This window comes from Zea mays, chromosome 6 (assembly GCF_902167145.1).
Source record: "Zea mays cultivar B73 chromosome 6, Zm-B73-REFERENCE-NAM-5.0, whole genome shotgun sequence".
NCBI classification, from domain to species: Eukaryota; Viridiplantae; Streptophyta; class Magnoliopsida; order Poales; family Poaceae; genus Zea; species Zea mays.
The window spans coordinates 15219455-15235204 of NC_050101.1; the positions used below are offsets into that span (position 1 = coordinate 15219455).

Genomic DNA, 15750 nt, shown 5'->3' on the forward strand with positions numbered 1-15750 from the left:
GACGAAGATCCCCATTCTAATAATTGCTTCAGGAGTGATCTGGTGAAGGAAAATCTGATATGTCTTCAAAACTTCAACAACAAATCTGCTCAACGGGAACCAAAGCCCAGCTTTGAAGAAGCTTCGGTAGATCACAACTTCGTTTTCTTCGGGGACAGGAACAGCCATGTCTGCGTCAGCCCTCACAATAGACATATCTCGAAAGTACCTTCCTCTCATATTATCAAGATGACTTTGTTTGATAGTCGATTTCCCGAAGACTGCATGACTTGGTCGCCAGGGCCGATCTTCAGAGTCTTCGCCTCCACTTTCCGCATCATAACTGTCGCTGTCATCAGTATCTTCAGATAAGCCTTCTAGAATTTCCTTAGTAATCTTTTCTGTATTTGTCTTTGCTATTGATTCAACAAATCCAGCAGTCTTCTCCTCAAGGAGCTTCTCCTCTTCGCTCAGCTTCGTCTCAGCAACAACTTTTTTGTCTTGAGACATCTTCTCTTCGGAAATGGCGAAAATGTGTCCTTAAAGCCGAAGCTTAGAAAGTCTAAAAAACCAAGCAAGCGTTGGTAGGCAAGAGCTAAAAAATTGAGCAAGCAAAGCAGGCGGCAGATAGCGTACCAAATGTGCTCGGGGTGAGTTCCTATTTATACGCCCAATGCGTTCCAAACTGGAGGGCCCCGTCTGTCATCGACTGTTGCTATTCTAGCAAAGGGAAGATGTTTTTCGGACCTTCGGCTTAAGGCCTTCGTCCATATCGCAATTTGAATTCGTTATTCTAACAAATTAATATTGCGAGGGGCTACTGTTGGGGGCCTTCGTCTTCCGAAGGTCCTCAAAAACATGATTTAACAATGTTTCTGGAGTATAATACATGAACAGGTACCTTCGAACTCAGATCAGAACCACAGTATGAGAAGCACAAAGAATACGAAGGTTGACGTAGCGCTGAAGCTACGTGCAAGAGAGCTTCGGCATAACAGCAGAAAAGGGAACCGACTTAAAAGGGAAAAGGCCATTTAGACCTCGATGGATCACTATAGAGTCATTAGCAAATGTAATGGGCATGGGTGTAATTTTACATGGGCTGCGTCCCGTGCCTATAAATAGATGAACAGTGCTCCCGTACTGTTCACGCTGACTTGTATTTGCTTGTGCGTCACACTTACACTTTTACCTTCTATCAAGTCGAAGGTACACTTGTAATTTGATATCATTTCTATTTGTCCATGATAATAAAATAGAAATGAGCAGATAATATTACATAATTACTCGTGTTATCTCTTACATTCTATATGATTCTCTTTTTATTATCGCATATTGCAATGATGAAGGTATGACCTTCATGACCTTCGTCTGAGGATCATTATATCCTAAGGAAAATAATGTCTCAAAGGACGAAGGGCATTAACGTTTAACATTTTTTGTGTTGCCTTGTTCTTAACTCATAGCATTTGAGAACAAGTCCCCAACACCCGGGAAGCACTTCGTCTGGTAGCCCAGCCGAAAGTCATCGCGACTCGCCATGTCGCGCATGTTCGACGACTACTATATCAAGGACTGTTGTGTCATCTTGGCGCCGGAGGTGACGTAGAGGAAGACCGACTACAATGACCAGTTCATCATCCTCGCCATGGGGTATATTTTGTGCCTGCCTGCCTTTAATTCTATCCGCAAACACACACTTGACTTTTTGTTTACGCAAGCGCGTATGGTGGTGCGTGCCTGATGACTGACGATGTACGAGGGGACTTCTTCCGGCAGATGTGGGACGTGCTCTCCAACGATGAGACGATGTAAATTTTGACATATATTGAAGTCTGTATGGTGCTGATAGTTGCAATGTAGTGGTGAAAAAGCTAGATTAAAATAACAAAATTTATGTATGGCTAGGATCACAAATGGATTATGAAACATTTTTCTCATAACAGTATAACACACATTTTGTATATAAGTTATCATAGTATTATATGTTCTCGTTACAACGCATTGTCACTCACCTATTACACGACGAAGGATGAAAGATAAGATAGTACTGCATAACTCTCTATGGACAGATGTTTTGGGTGCATATATAGCTGGAATGCCACCGTCTTCCAAAGATTGCACAGTATAATGTTTCTGTACATACATTCTTCAGTTGGTAGTCGGTATTGCAGTTTCAGAGACATACATATCACCTAACCACACTCTTGGAAGGAGAGGAACTAAGAAGTAGTGTGCAGCACCAATGCTCGAGCGCTTGCATTGTTGAGTTGGACACCACAATACCTTTTTCGCACATATATCCTGTCATTCTAGCAAACGTCAGCCAGTCGGCCGCGTGGAGAGATACTGCAGCTTCTGGTCGGAATCGTTGAGCTCCCCGTAGACACCTCTATGCCTTCTTGTCCTCCACGTCCGTGAGATTGGCCTATAGAATCCAGAAGAAAGGAAAACCAAGGCGCAGGGAGGAGCGGAGCATGCTGGCAGGCAGACGGCGCACAGACACACCAGCCTCTTGGCGATGGCGCAACACCCCACGGCGGCGACGTCCGCGGTCTAGGAGAAGGTCGCCACGGTCGTGGGCCAGGCCAGGTCCTAGTGTCGAGCGCTGCCTGCAAGGCCTTGCTCATGTCAGGCTGGTGGAGTCCGGTAGTGTTGTCGGACGTGAGAAGGCCCAGGGCCGAGAAGAGAGAAGGGGTGGAGATCCTGGTGGCGTGCAACTCGGCAATAAAATACATTTGAGAGGTTGAGGCTCTTGGCGACGTGTAGCTCTGCGAGAAGAAGTAGCTTCGTGGTCGGACTGCCGCGCCGAGGCGCGAACGTTGAGGAAAAGGATGGGGTTCCCGGCGCGGCGATGTACAGCTGGGTGTGAAGAAGCGATGTCGTGACCAGACGATCGTGCCACCATCTTAGGGGAGGGAGAGGGAGGGGGTGCTTTGTAGAGTAGTAAAGAACCTCTTTTGTGACAAAATGGAACATCGGTTCATCCAAATTTGGAGACGAACAGGACTGACCTCGACCGGTGGTTCCTTCTTACACGTTTTGACAGATTCACATGTACATTTTAACGGCGAGTAAGCTATATATCCTTTTTCCTCTTCGTGGCCTCTGTTGTAGCATAGCCACTTCATCCTGAATATAGCCTCAGCTTCGACCGTATCGGCTGCCGGCATATCGGGCATCTGGTGAGGCTTTCCCCGCACTCCCTGCAGCACTGTTGCTCGCACAAAACGCAACAAGAAAACAAGAATGAGAATAATGGTTTGTTTTTCTTCATTTTGTTGCCTTCTGTAAGTTGCATTTGCATCGTAACAATTATTGTCGCAATGGATAGAACATAGAAGGTCTGGATCTGTACGTTGCTCACCATATGCCCACAGCCGAACGCCAGATCCTTGGCATTGGTCAGGCAGATCGGGCACACCTGGTCATCTCTCGGCGCCGCGGCGGCGCCGCCGACGTTGCTGGCGCCCCTCCTCAGCGACGACGCCTGCCGCTGCGCGTGCGGCAGTGGCGGCGGCGCGGGGGCGACTCGCTTGGCGTTCCCCGTGGACCGTCTGCGTTCATGTTCAGGTTTAGACGGCCTCGTTTTGACCAACGCGTGGTGGTTCTGCTGCAACGCGCGCTAGCGTCATTAATTTCGTACCCCAGGATGCCGAGCTCCATGGTGGCCTTGTACTGGATGGGGACCTCCATGAGCGCGGCGAGCGCGAACGCCGACTCCTTCTGCTGTGCCGTCGCGGCGCGGGCCATGATGGCGGTGAAGTTGACGAACTGCATGTACAAATTCAGGCAGGGTATGGTGCGGCGGTGCCACGTACGTCAGTCACATAGTAGAGTGTTTGGCTACTAGCTACTAGCTGGGTGAGTGAGTGAGTGACGGCTTTCGCTTCACCTGGAAGTTGTCGAAGTCGCGCGCGGGGAGCTTGTCGTCGAATCTGCGCATGTCGTCCCAGGGGCCGTCCCCGACCCCAACCAGAACGATGGACAGCGGGTAGGAGCTGGTGATGGATCGGAGTTTGGGCCAGCAGTCGTCAGAGATCGTCAGCTCTAGCTAGCTAGCTAGCTAGGTGCATGGACATTACTGTACGTGGTTCGTTGTTCTCATGGATCATTACACGTACGCATATATACCTTGCCGTGACAATGGACTCTACCGTTCTCTTCTCCTGCGGGCTGAGGTCGCCGTCACCGGTGTCGACGCTCCTGGTCACCTGCCCGTCCGCGACCACGACGAGCACGTGGTACTGCCCCCCGCTCCGGTCCACGATGTCGACGGCCGCCTCCACGATGGGCGCGAACGACGTCGGCCCTGCATGCCATGCCATGGTAAAATATACAGTTCAGTCGTCGTCAGTATCAGAAGAGGTGCGCACAATTAATATATACAAATGCGTCAAGCTCCCGTTCATCGTCACCGGAAAGCTTGAGGTGCGGCACGATCTTGCGGTAGCAGGCGAGGACCTCCTCGAAGCCGTGGCACGGCGAGTTGTCCGGGTGGAAGCTGAACACGTTGTAGTCATGGGTGGTGGCTGCGCAGTGCAGGCGCGAGTCGACGCAACCAATATAATGCAAGAAGAGAGGTTAGATAGATTAAGGAGAAGGACAAGCGATCGACACGCGAGAAGATGGATGGATGCATCAACAGCAGGATCGGAGGAAGGCCGTCGTCAGTCGTCAGTCACCGTCTCCGAAGCCGAAGCAGGGGATGAGGTTGTCCTCGTCGAAGGGAGCCAGCGTCTTGCCGATGATGCTGATGGCCTGCTCGTAGGGGTTGGGCGTGTCGCCGACCCTGTGCAGGCTCTGCCCGCCGAACGACTGCCTCCCTGTCCACTCGTTGCTCTTGGTGAAGTCTATGCCCAGGATGAGGTTCGACGACTCCAGCCCCTGCTCGCGCAGCGCCGCCGCCACCTGCATGCATGCAGACACCACGCCGCGCCGACAGTCATCGAGCTGCTCTGCTAGCTAGCTTGCTTGCTTTATCGGTCTGCAACTTGCAAGCAATGCATCGGTCGGCACCGGCACCCACCTCGTCAAGCGACGTGTAGGTGTCCGGTATGTACGAGTACTTCTTGGACAGCATCGCCCTCCGGTGCCCGCCGCCGGCGTCATAGGCCGACGGCTGGCGGGTGAGCGCCCGGCGCCTCGTGGCCCGCGCCGGTGGCGGCCTGCCCCCGGACCGCCGGTGCAGCAGCGCGCCGAGCACGCCGCCCATCCACCGCCGGTGGTCGAGACGACGAGGAGGAGGAGGCAGCTAGCTGATGACGGCGCGCTCTTCCGGTGGCCTGCTGCAGTAACATGCGACGGCGAAAGACCTGCTACTACTTGCTGAGCGTGCGCGCCAATCCAGAGGAACCGATCCGATCCGCGCACGCGAGGAACACGAACAATCGGACGAGCAGACGGCACGGCAGCTGGCGGGAGATGACGATGGTATAAAGCTCGGTAAGCACGATTCGATCTGTCGAAGGAAAGAGATAGAGGAAGCTGCAATGAAACTTCTTGAGCTCTTTAATTTCCCGGCGGGGTTTTGGTTGCAGGGCAATGAAGGACGGAGAGGAAAGCTACGCAGCTCTTTATTCCATGCTCATCTTTGGTGTCTCTGATGAGGAGAAGAGAACCCACGCTCACGCCAACGCCACCACGCAGCCGGGCCGGCCAGGTTCGCGGCAGATCATTTCAAATAAAAATAAAAATAAAAAGGTTATGAACTACAAAGTTACGTAACTTTTTGAGATTTGTGGTCGCTTCTACCTCCGATGTTATTTGAAAAATTTAAATTGTAAATGTAAGAAGGAAAAGGTAACTTTGTTCGATATCCATAATTTTTTATTTATTTTGGTCACTATTCCATGTGAAATCTTTTTTACCACTATGCACTCGTTGTGTAGTCACTAGTGATTATAGAGCATGTAGATTTCTTGGGTATTAAGGGGATGTTTAGGATAGCTCTGTGTTCCAGCTCCAGTGTAGAGCTATAGTTTCTAGTCATAAAGCAGGAACCCGCTGCTATTAAACCCGCGACACATGCATCTTTGACCCCGCCATGGAAATAACCTAAGTTTAAATCGTCGAATATTTTGTTTCATCATGGGAGAAGTGGACACTGCGTTAGCCATTAAAAATTATCCCGTCGTGGAGATGAGATAATCATATGAAAATTACAAATCAGTCCAATAAAACCACCACCGAATATTTTATATCATCCTATGATGTGGACGTTGCACATAGAGAATCGTGTTTCGTAAGACATTTGCGTGCATGATAAGTATGAAACGGTGGCGCCACCGCGTCAAATATAAATCAGCCAGCGCTTTGGAAATATTCTTTTGTTCTTTCCTCACAACCTTTACACCATTTTAGAAAGAACCAGTCAGCTGATCGAGATTGGTCTGGTTGACAGTTTGTGCTTTAGCTGTAGGCTTTATACATATTCCCTTCATCCTTAGACAACTGGCGCTATAGTATTTGTACTTGTCAAAAAAAGATAAGTATAAATTATATATAATAAATAGATTCAATAACCTATCTAAGGATACTAATTATATACTACAAACAATCTTGAGGTCGTCTGCATCGAGTATATCAACACATAGTTTGGTGGACATAAAAATGAAGGGGATCCATGGGCAAGGAATCCTCTCGTGATTCGTTTTTGAATAGCGAGAGTATTCATCCCCATGGATCCTCTATTTTCCTGTCCACCAAACCTTAGAGTCCGCTGCCATGGATATCATCTGTGGTGACCCGAGGTTCTCATGGTGGATGATCTCAAACTCGAAGGCCTCCTTTAGAACGTAGGAATCTTACAGGAATTTTACAAGAATCAATTCATTTTCACATAAAAATACAGGAAATTTTCTCTCAAACCAAAGGAGGTCGAAATCTTGAAGCTCGCCTCCGGCCGTGGGGTCCACTCGTTAGTCCACACGTTTCGCACTACGCCTGGTTGGCACTCACTGACGTGTGGGGCCCCTAGTCATCTGCCTCCATGCGCGGTCACACCCACCTCGCGCAAAACCCGCATGACCGACCTCGTCGTGCCTTCAATCTCGGCGACGCCGTTGCGGCTTCGCCTCGGGTATTTAGGCCCGGGGCAACCCGCGCCGTGCGCCGAACCTAACCCTCAACCACTCCGGCGCTAGAGAAAACCCGGTCCTGGGAGAAGGAGATTCCGCCGCAAGCTCGGAGTAGCGCCGCCACCGTTGAATCGGCCCTCGGTTGGATTATCGGCCTCGACGAATAGGCCTGCTGCTCCGGGCGACCCCGCCACACGTGTAGGAACCATCTATTGGCAAGGAGCACCTGTGGCGGACTGTTGATTTCTCACCGTCGTCGTTCTTCTTTGCCATCCCGTGCAGAAACCGGCATCCAGCTCGACGCGAATTCGGTAAGCAATCCATACCTTGCTCGTGTCCGCCCCGCGCTCCCTAGTTCATGACCGTGTAGAATTTAGACTTCCGGTGAGCCGCACAGCTAGACACCGCCATGGCTATACCATAGCCACGAATCGTGGCGGACCGTGTCACCGCGACCACAATCCAGGATAAAACTCGCGCCAGTCAGCTCGGCTAGGGGCGAATTTGGTTCTGCGAAATTTCGGGCGCGAATTACTCACTGGCAGGGTAGATCGGTGATACTCCGGCGAAGTTTGCCGGGTGGGAGTGACGGCGCCGTTGGGGTGGGTTGTCCAGGGGAGAAGACGAAACCAGCGTCGTCCGATCCTCTGCGGAGGGTTAAGATTAGAAGAACATACCTCTTCGCGTAGGATTAGATCCTGGTTGTTGGTGCTAGATCGTACGCCTCATATTAGATCACGCGTAATTGGAACCTGAACCTTAGATCGTGGATCCAACGGTTGCGAGCGCGCACCGGTTCGCGAGGAATGTAGATTTAATCAGGGCCGTTGAAAATAGATCTGACGGTCTAGATCCGTGGTATCCCCTTTCACAGGGACATTTTGCTTAAGAAACCTCGGACTTTCTGGAAACTAACCCGCCGTCCTATGCAGCTGTTCACTGAGTCTTGGGAATTCTTGCGCAGAAACCCCCGGGCTTCTCTGTTTTTATGCGCCCGGTCTAGGAAATAGAAAATCCAGTAAAAGTAATTAGAAAATGATTTTTAATGTAAAAATGAATGCTAGAACTTGTTTAATTCATATAAAACAAGTCCAAAAGTTATGTTCTGTTTTTATGTTCCTAGCGGCGGACCGTCTGCGCCTGTGCAGAGGGCACAGCTGCTGGTTCTCGTTATAGTGATTGGCGCCCGAAAAGGTGTCAACAGATAGCTCTAAAAGCTGATGATTGGAATGGCTCCGTTAAACGAAAGACCGAGAGGAGAGCATCCAAGGAAGGATAGGGCTGGCGCCCCCCGCCACACATGCCAAAAGCATCCCAGTCGGAGGCACCTCTCATTTCTCGTCGTCTTTGTTTGTATGTTCCATTAGCACAGACTGAAGCGCAACTAGAGGATACAGCCATCCATTGGTAGTACACAGGGTCCCACCCACAAGAGAGGCATGGCGGCCACATCGTCCCTGAAGAGCAGCCTTCTCCTCCCGTCTACCATCTCCGACTTCAGTGGCGCAGCCGCAGCCGTCTCCATCTCAACGCAGGTAACTACGCAGCACGGAAAGCAAGATTGGAAGCCTCCCACCCTAAGCATTTAGAATTAAATACGTAATAATCTTTGGATTGGACGTTAACTCCCTGTCTTTAGCAGCAAATGTCTAGAACTATAGTTGCATCGCCGCGAAAAAGCACTGCAGAACTTCTCTCACTAGCAGTAGCGGGCATAGCAAATCACCAGAACATAACGCATTTATTCACCAAATCAATCAGCGCCACCATGGAATTTGATTTGGCAGAAGAGGAGATCACGGGGGGCGAGGGTGCAGGTCTCAGCGGCTGCGGACTCCAAGAACATTCTGGTCATGGGGGGGACTAGGTTCATCGGGGTCTTCCTGTCCAGGCTCCTTGTCAAGGAGGGCCACCAGGTCAGTAGTCTGCCATCACCCCCTTTGCTCTGCAATCACCGGCCGTTCAGAGCCACCAGGTTGTTGTTTTTCAAAGAAAATTTAAAACGAAAATCGTCAACCTCAGGTCACATTGTTCACCAGGGGAAAGGCACCCATAACTCAGCAGCTGCCAGGGGAGTCCGACGCGGAGTACGCAGACTTCTCCTCCAAGGTGTGTCGGTTTCTGTTCCTTTGTTGTTTTGCTTGCATGTACCCAGTAGCAGGATAAAGCCCATTATGTTGGTGGCTCTGCATTAGTCGAATAGGCCAAGAAGAGGATGCCATTTGGCCTGGCTTGGGTGAATGGGCTGGAAGCGTCCATGTAAGAAGAACACAAATAGCCTGGAGTGTGGTGAGAGAGAGGACTGTGATGGAACAGAATAACATCTTATTCTTCAAGCCTATGTTATCTTCTGTTTCTCTTCTTCTTCCCTACTGCCGACGATGGTGAGAGGTAGACGCTAACAAGTGGTATCGGATTCGTCGATTCTCGGCTTTCTTGGGTGCTCCCTGTCTCACGCTGGATCTGACCGTTGTTCACCACCATTTTACTTGTCTTCATTGCCAATAAGTCCTCATGAATCCAAATACTCAGATCATATTGGATGAGATTTCTCGACGTTGCGTTGACCATGACGCCAAATGGGACCGTCATGTGTCCAAGCAGGAATCTCGTTGGGATACTGCCTTTTCAAAGTTCACATCGGGTCAGGAAGGGCTTGTCAATGCCTTAGAGAAGGCAACTGGTGTGCTGCTCGATGATTGACATATGAGCATGGAAGATATGGTTTATGATCTCGAAGCATTAGGAGCGCGTGGTGGTTGACAAGCAGTCATCGATGGCGGGAGTTCTCGCTTCCTCTCTCCTACGGCTGTCGAGCGCCCACCTGTTGGATCTCCAACAAATTCGCCCCATGGGCGCTGTGTCGACTTGTGCATCAGGAGGATGGATTTAGGTCAGTCACCACCCTTCTTCATCCTTCGGTCAAGGGTATGTGTCCTCCCATACCTCGCCCTATTGTTTTACCTGTTTTGGAGTTTTGATCGCCAGCGTTGTCGACTCAGCGCGGGGATCCATCGTCTGTTGGAGGTTCGGTGGGGCGGTCTGGGGTTGTCTTACTCGAGGTTCAAGATATCGAACATCGGAATTTAATCGATAAGCTAGACATGAGCGAATAATCATTTATCAGGGATTAATAAAAATTAATAAGTAGGCACTACTCGGTCAAATGGTAGTGCCAATGTGCATCTTAAAAACTAAGATATAAAATAGAGTCACCTAGCCATTATCGATCTTTGTCATCTTGCTCATAATCTCTGTTGGAAGCACTTTATCGTGGTCTGACTCAAACTCAAAATCCCCATTCTTTATTTTGATGTCTTCACATTCACTATCAGACTTAAAATCATCTTCATGAAGTTCTCTAACTCTTGAACTTCTACGAAGTTGCATAGCTTCATTTTTTTAATTTCCTTCATCAATATTGGCACATCCTTCAACCAGCCAGTCTTGAGCATTACAAGCAACATTAGATAGAAGTACATCAACATTTTGTCTTGCTTCTATCTTTTTTGCTAAGCAAATTTTGCATTGAATTGAACGAAGACAAGATCAATTGTGCATTGTGCATCTAAGCTTGTTTCTTTTCTTGGTATTCACCTACATTGTAAATCAAATCAGCCAAACAATTTAGAATAGACAAGGCTATTTTTAGTCTATTTAACGACAACACGACAGTTGACAAAGTGAGTTACCATATCAAAGGTGCTCTAGATTCTTTCACAAGAAGAATTAGAGGTGTCTACTATATATCTTGCTAGGCCATTGTGCTAGACTTCTAGTGGGATTCTTTGTTTGATTGGGATGGGTCAACGACCAATTAATTGGGTCAATGACAGATTAATCTGGTTGGCCGATTACTTAGTCGATTATCTATTTATCATATTGGATGTCTATTGATAGCGATTAATAGCCGATTAATAATGGATTTTAGAACATTGGTCTTCCTAAGTTGATTTTTCTAATGTTTGATGACAACAACAAGAGTGCTAGATCGGGGCTACAGGAAATGGTGGGCTGCGTGAGTCGAATATATATGCCTAGAAGAGGCAATGCAAATGTGTTTGGACCCGCGCCTGAATGGGCTGGAGGCATCCATACTCCACGTAAGAGGAAAATAAATAGTGTGGTGTGTGGTGAGAGAGAGAGAGACTATATGATGGAAAAGAATAACATCTTGTTATTGCCCAAGCCTCTGTTATCTTCTTTCGGTTCTCTTTTTCTCTTCTCTTCGTTCCTGAGTGCCGACATTGGTGAGAGGTAGATGCTAACACAATAGTAGACGAACACAAAGGTAGCATATGTCTTTGCGTTAGGCTATCTTCAGCAGATCCCCTATCTATCCTCTATTTCATGGTAAAAAGGATTTGCGTACTAAATCACTGCTTCATCGATCTTAATGCTGTCATATATGGCTTTTGGATGTTTTTTTTTACATATATATATGTACAGGTTCTGCACTTGAAAGGTGACAGGCAGGACTTCGAATTCGTGAAGACAAGCTTGGCTGCCAATGGATACGATGTGGTTTACGACATCAATGGTAATTACTATATATCAAGTATCCAGTAGCGTCGTGTTGTTGCTAACATCCCTGGCCGTCGTTTTCAGGACGTGAGGCTGTGCAAGTTGAGCCCATAATTGAGGCCTTGCCTAACCTGCAACAGTAAGGCAGCTATTATGTTAATTAATTAATTGTACGTACTACCTCATGCATGCATTGAGTGATTAATTAATTAGTAATTTGAATTTTCAGGTACATCTATTGCTCATCGGCAGGAGTGTACCTGAAATCTGACATTCTTCCGCACTGTGAGGTGGTAATATATAAATAATGTCGTTGTTAGTGTATACTAGTATGAATAAATAATAATGGTATGGTATGAATAAATAATCATCAATTCAATCAGGTTGACGCGGTGGACCCCAAGAGCCGTCACAAGGGCAAGCTGGAGACGGAGAGCCTGCTGACCTCGCGCGGCGTGAACTGGACGTCCATCAGGCCCGTGTACATCTACGGCCCGCTCAACTACAACCCCGTCGAGGAGTGGTTTTTCCACCGCCTCAAGGCCGGCCGCCCCATCCCCATCCCCGGCGCCGGCAACCAGATCACGCAGCTCGGCCATGTCAAGGTTGTCGTCGTCGTCAGCCATATTCAGCTGCTTAATTAATAATTAATTGGTTTCGATTCCTCTCCACTCTACTAGCAGGATCTGGCAAGAGCCTTCAACCTGGTGCTCGGGAACCCCAAGGCGAGCAAGCAGATCTTCAACATCTCCGGGGCCAAGTATGTCACCTTCGACGGCCTTGCGCGGGCATGCGCAAAGGCTGGAGGGTTCCCTGAGCCGGAGCTCGTCCACTACAACCCCAAGGAATTCGACTTCGGAAAGAAGAAGGCCTTCCCATTCAGAGACCAGGTACGTATACGTAGTTTTCATACATACATTCAATTCCTTTATTAATTAAGAAACTGCTCGTACGACCTGCTGTCTGCAGCACTTCTTTGCGTCTGTGGAGAAGGCGACGAGCGAACTCGGGTGGACGCCGGAGTTTGACCTCGTCCAGGGGCTCACCAACTCGTACAACCTCGACTTCGGCCGCGGCACGTTCCGGAAGGAGGCGGACTTCACCACAGACGACATGATCCTCGACAAGAAGCTTGCCACCGTTTGATGCATGTCTCGGGCTAGCTGTACGTACGTACGATTAGAGAAGAGATAAATGATAGCAAATCAAAATTTGTTGTTAAGTAAAGTGAGCTCTTAGCTTCTATCAGGGACGATTATTAAGGATACCCGAATTATTCCTCCCAAGAACACACTCAGAGAAGTAAGGTACCTCTTAGGCCGAGGCTTCTCCTCGAGAGTCTCCCACCTCGGGCATAACTCCGCCTCGCCCCGAGCTGATCCCCGACAGATAAGATAAAAGCGCCTAAAAATAGGAAGGAAACACTCGCATTTAATGTATACTAGTTGTGTGCTCGTGCGTTGCAACGGGAACATATAATACCATTGATAGCTTATGTACGTTGGGATGAGCATCGACATATATCTGACCGGACCTTCTTCTTCCTTGGGGATCTAGAGAAAAGCCTATTCGGAAGCCAAACATGTTAAGACCTAATCATGTGCTGCCCTTGTGTCTCTGATCATCATCAGCACACTGTTCGACGCTTGTATGAGTCTTGTTAATTTGCATGCCTCGTGCATAGTCTCTCAACCATCAATTCATTATGGTATACATAATTCGTGTGAGTTGTGACAAACATTATCAAATTCATATAAATTATTTTAAAGAATCAATATAGAGTTTTATATGATAGAGAAATACATGTGGATTAAAAAATGCTAAACAAAAGATCTAAAATATAACAATTCGATCAAGTTGCATAAGATATACAATTTTCCAATTGCTTCTGCATTTGGAAGTCCACCTTTCTATGTTATCTTTGCTATTTCTGACTTAATAGAATCCAAATATTTTTGAACACTAAGAAAACTACAAAATAAGATGGAGTTGTGTTGACTGAAAAACATATGTATGTAGCATTTGGAATAAAAAAAATACACTTTAAGTATTCAAGTACTAGATAATGCTAGACAAGGGATTAATTCCACAGAGCAAAGTACAAAATCCATGACAATATATTTCATAATAGATTTAAAAAAGGAAGGCTTTTGCTTAAAATATGAGGCCTTAATCTCAAAATGTGTATATGTGATATTGAACGGGTCACCACCAATGCCTACACAAGTTGACTGCCCCAAACCTACAGCTGTTGTTTGAAACACTCGTCAACAGAAATCATACATGCATTAACCAAACATAGTCAGGTGCTCGTGCGTTGCCACGACTCACAAATTATTAATCTTTATTTTTGCATAATTTTAGATTTTTACCGCTTAAATGTGGGAGAGGAGAGAAAGGTGAATGGAATAGTAGAGATAAGACTTATAAGAAATAGGGATCTGCACCAAGAACATAAACACAAATTAATTAGCATATTCTTGCCCCCTTGTCGGGGACCATAATTAGGGGTACCCTCAAGACGCCTAATTCTCAGCTGGTAACCCCCATCAGCATAAAGCTGCAGAGGCCTGATGGGTGCGATTAAGTTAGGGATCAGTCCATACGAGTGACTCGATCACGCTTCACCCGAGCCTAGCCTCGGACTCGGGCAGCCGACCTCGAGGGACTTCCGTCTCGCCCGAGGCCCCCCTTTTAACGGCGGACACATCTCCGGCTCGCCCGAGGCCTTGGCTTCGCTAAGAAGCAACCCTGACTAAATCGCCGCACCGACTGACCGAGTTGTAGGGGCATTTAACGCAAAGGTGGCCTGACACCTCTATCCTGACGCGCGCGCCCCGGCAGAGCCGAAGTGACCACCGTCACTCCGCTGCTCCACTGACCGGTCTGACAGAAGGACAGCGCCGCCTGCGCCACTCCGACTGCAGTGCCGCTCGATAGAGTAAGTCTGACAGGCAGTCAGGCCTCGCCAGGGGCGCCATAGGGAACTCCGCTCCGCCCGACCCCAGGGCTCGGACTCGGGCTAAGACCCGGAAGACGGCGAACTCCGCTCCGCCCGACCCCAGGGCTCGGACTCGGGCTAAGACCCGGAAGACGGCGAACTCCGCTCCGCCCGACCCCAGGGCTCGGACTCGGGCTAAGACCCGGAAGACGGCGAACTCCGCTCCGCCCGACCCCAGGGCTCGGACTCGGGCTCGGACCCGGAAGACGGCGAACTCCGCTCCGCCCGACCCCAGGGCTCGGACTCGGGCTAAGACCCGGAAGACGGCGAACTCCGCTCCGCCCGACCCTAGGGCTCGGACTCGGGCTCGGCCCCGGAAGACGACGAACTCCGCCTCGCCCGACCCCAGGGCTCGGACTCCGCCCTGGCCTCTGCCGAATGACTTCCGCCTCGCCCGACCCAGGGGCTCGGACTCGGCCTCGGCAACGGAAGACAGATTCGACCCCAGCTTCGGAGGAGCCCCCACGTCGCCCGGCCTCGGGCGCGGGCCCGCCACGTCAACAGGGAGCGCCATCACCACTCTACCCCGAGCCGACTCGGGCCGCAGAGAACAAGACCGGTGTCCCATCTGACCAGCTCCGCCAGATAGGCAATGATGGCGCCTCCCAAGCTCCATGACGGCGGTGGCTCTCAGCTCTCTTACGGAAGCAGGTGGACGTCAGCAAGGACTCGACCGCTCCGACAGCTGTCCTTCCGCCAAGCTCCGTTGCTCCTCCGACAGCCACGACATCACGCCAGCAGGGTGCCAAGATCTCTCCGGCTGCCACATTGGCATGTACTTAGGGCGCTAGCTCTCCCTCCGCTAGACACGTAGCACTCTGCTACACCCCTCATTGTACACCTGGATCCTCTCCTTACGACTATAAAAGGAAGGACCAGGGCCTTCTTAGAGAAGGTTGGCCGAGCGGGACCGAGGACGGGACAGGCGCTCTCTTGGGGCCGCTCGCTTCCCTCACCCGCGTGGACGCTTATAACCCCCCTACTGCAAGCGCACCCGACCTGGGCGCGGGACGAACACGAAGGCCGCGGGACTTCCACCTCTCTCACGCCCGTCTCCGGCCACCTCGCCTCTCCCCCCTTCGCGCTCGCCCACGCGCTCGACCCATCTGGGCTGGGGCACGCAGCACACTCACTCGTCGGCTTAGGGACCCCCCGGTCTCGAAACGC

At 49.7% G+C, this 15750-nt stretch overlaps 2 protein-coding genes across 7 annotated transcripts; one reads left to right on the forward strand and one right to left on the reverse strand.

Moving 5' to 3' along the window:
• Positions 1-2924: 2924 nt before the first annotated feature.
• Positions 2925-5367, reverse strand: LOC100383284 (uncharacterized). The gene is made up of 8 exons (NM_001361985.1): positions 5009-5367; positions 4665-4890; positions 4398-4511; positions 4114-4291; positions 3875-3980; positions 3626-3753; positions 3347-3536; positions 2925-3193 (listed from the first exon to the last, which is right to left on the reverse strand). The coding sequence occupies exons 1-8, from the start codon at positions 5192-5194 to the stop codon at positions 3107-3109; spliced, it is 1215 nt and encodes a 404-aa protein (NP_001348914.1). The 5' UTR covers positions 5195-5367; the 3' UTR covers positions 2925-3106.
• Positions 5368-8332: 2965 nt separating this feature from the next.
• On the forward strand, positions 8333-13081 carry LOC100193292 (uncharacterized). 6 transcript variants are annotated; one of them, XM_008659877.3, is made up of 9 exons: positions 8333-8593; positions 8846-8974; positions 9081-9167; positions 11508-11598; positions 11667-11721; positions 11812-11875; positions 11966-12187; positions 12266-12472; positions 12552-13081. In XM_008659877.3, exons 1-9 carry the CDS (start codon positions 8498-8500, stop codon positions 12726-12728), a joined length of 1128 nt encoding a protein of 375 aa, XP_008658099.1. In that variant the 5' UTR covers positions 8333-8497; the 3' UTR covers positions 12729-13081. The 6 variants fall into 6 exon arrangements, with proteins under 6 accessions (XP_008658099.1, XP_020394376.1, XP_035815273.1 ...); XM_008659878.3 differs by having other exon boundaries at positions 8421-8593; positions 8820-8974; XM_008659879.3 differs by having other exon boundaries at positions 8421-8593; positions 8820-8974; positions 11812-11872.
• Positions 13082-15750: the final 2669 nt, after the last annotated feature.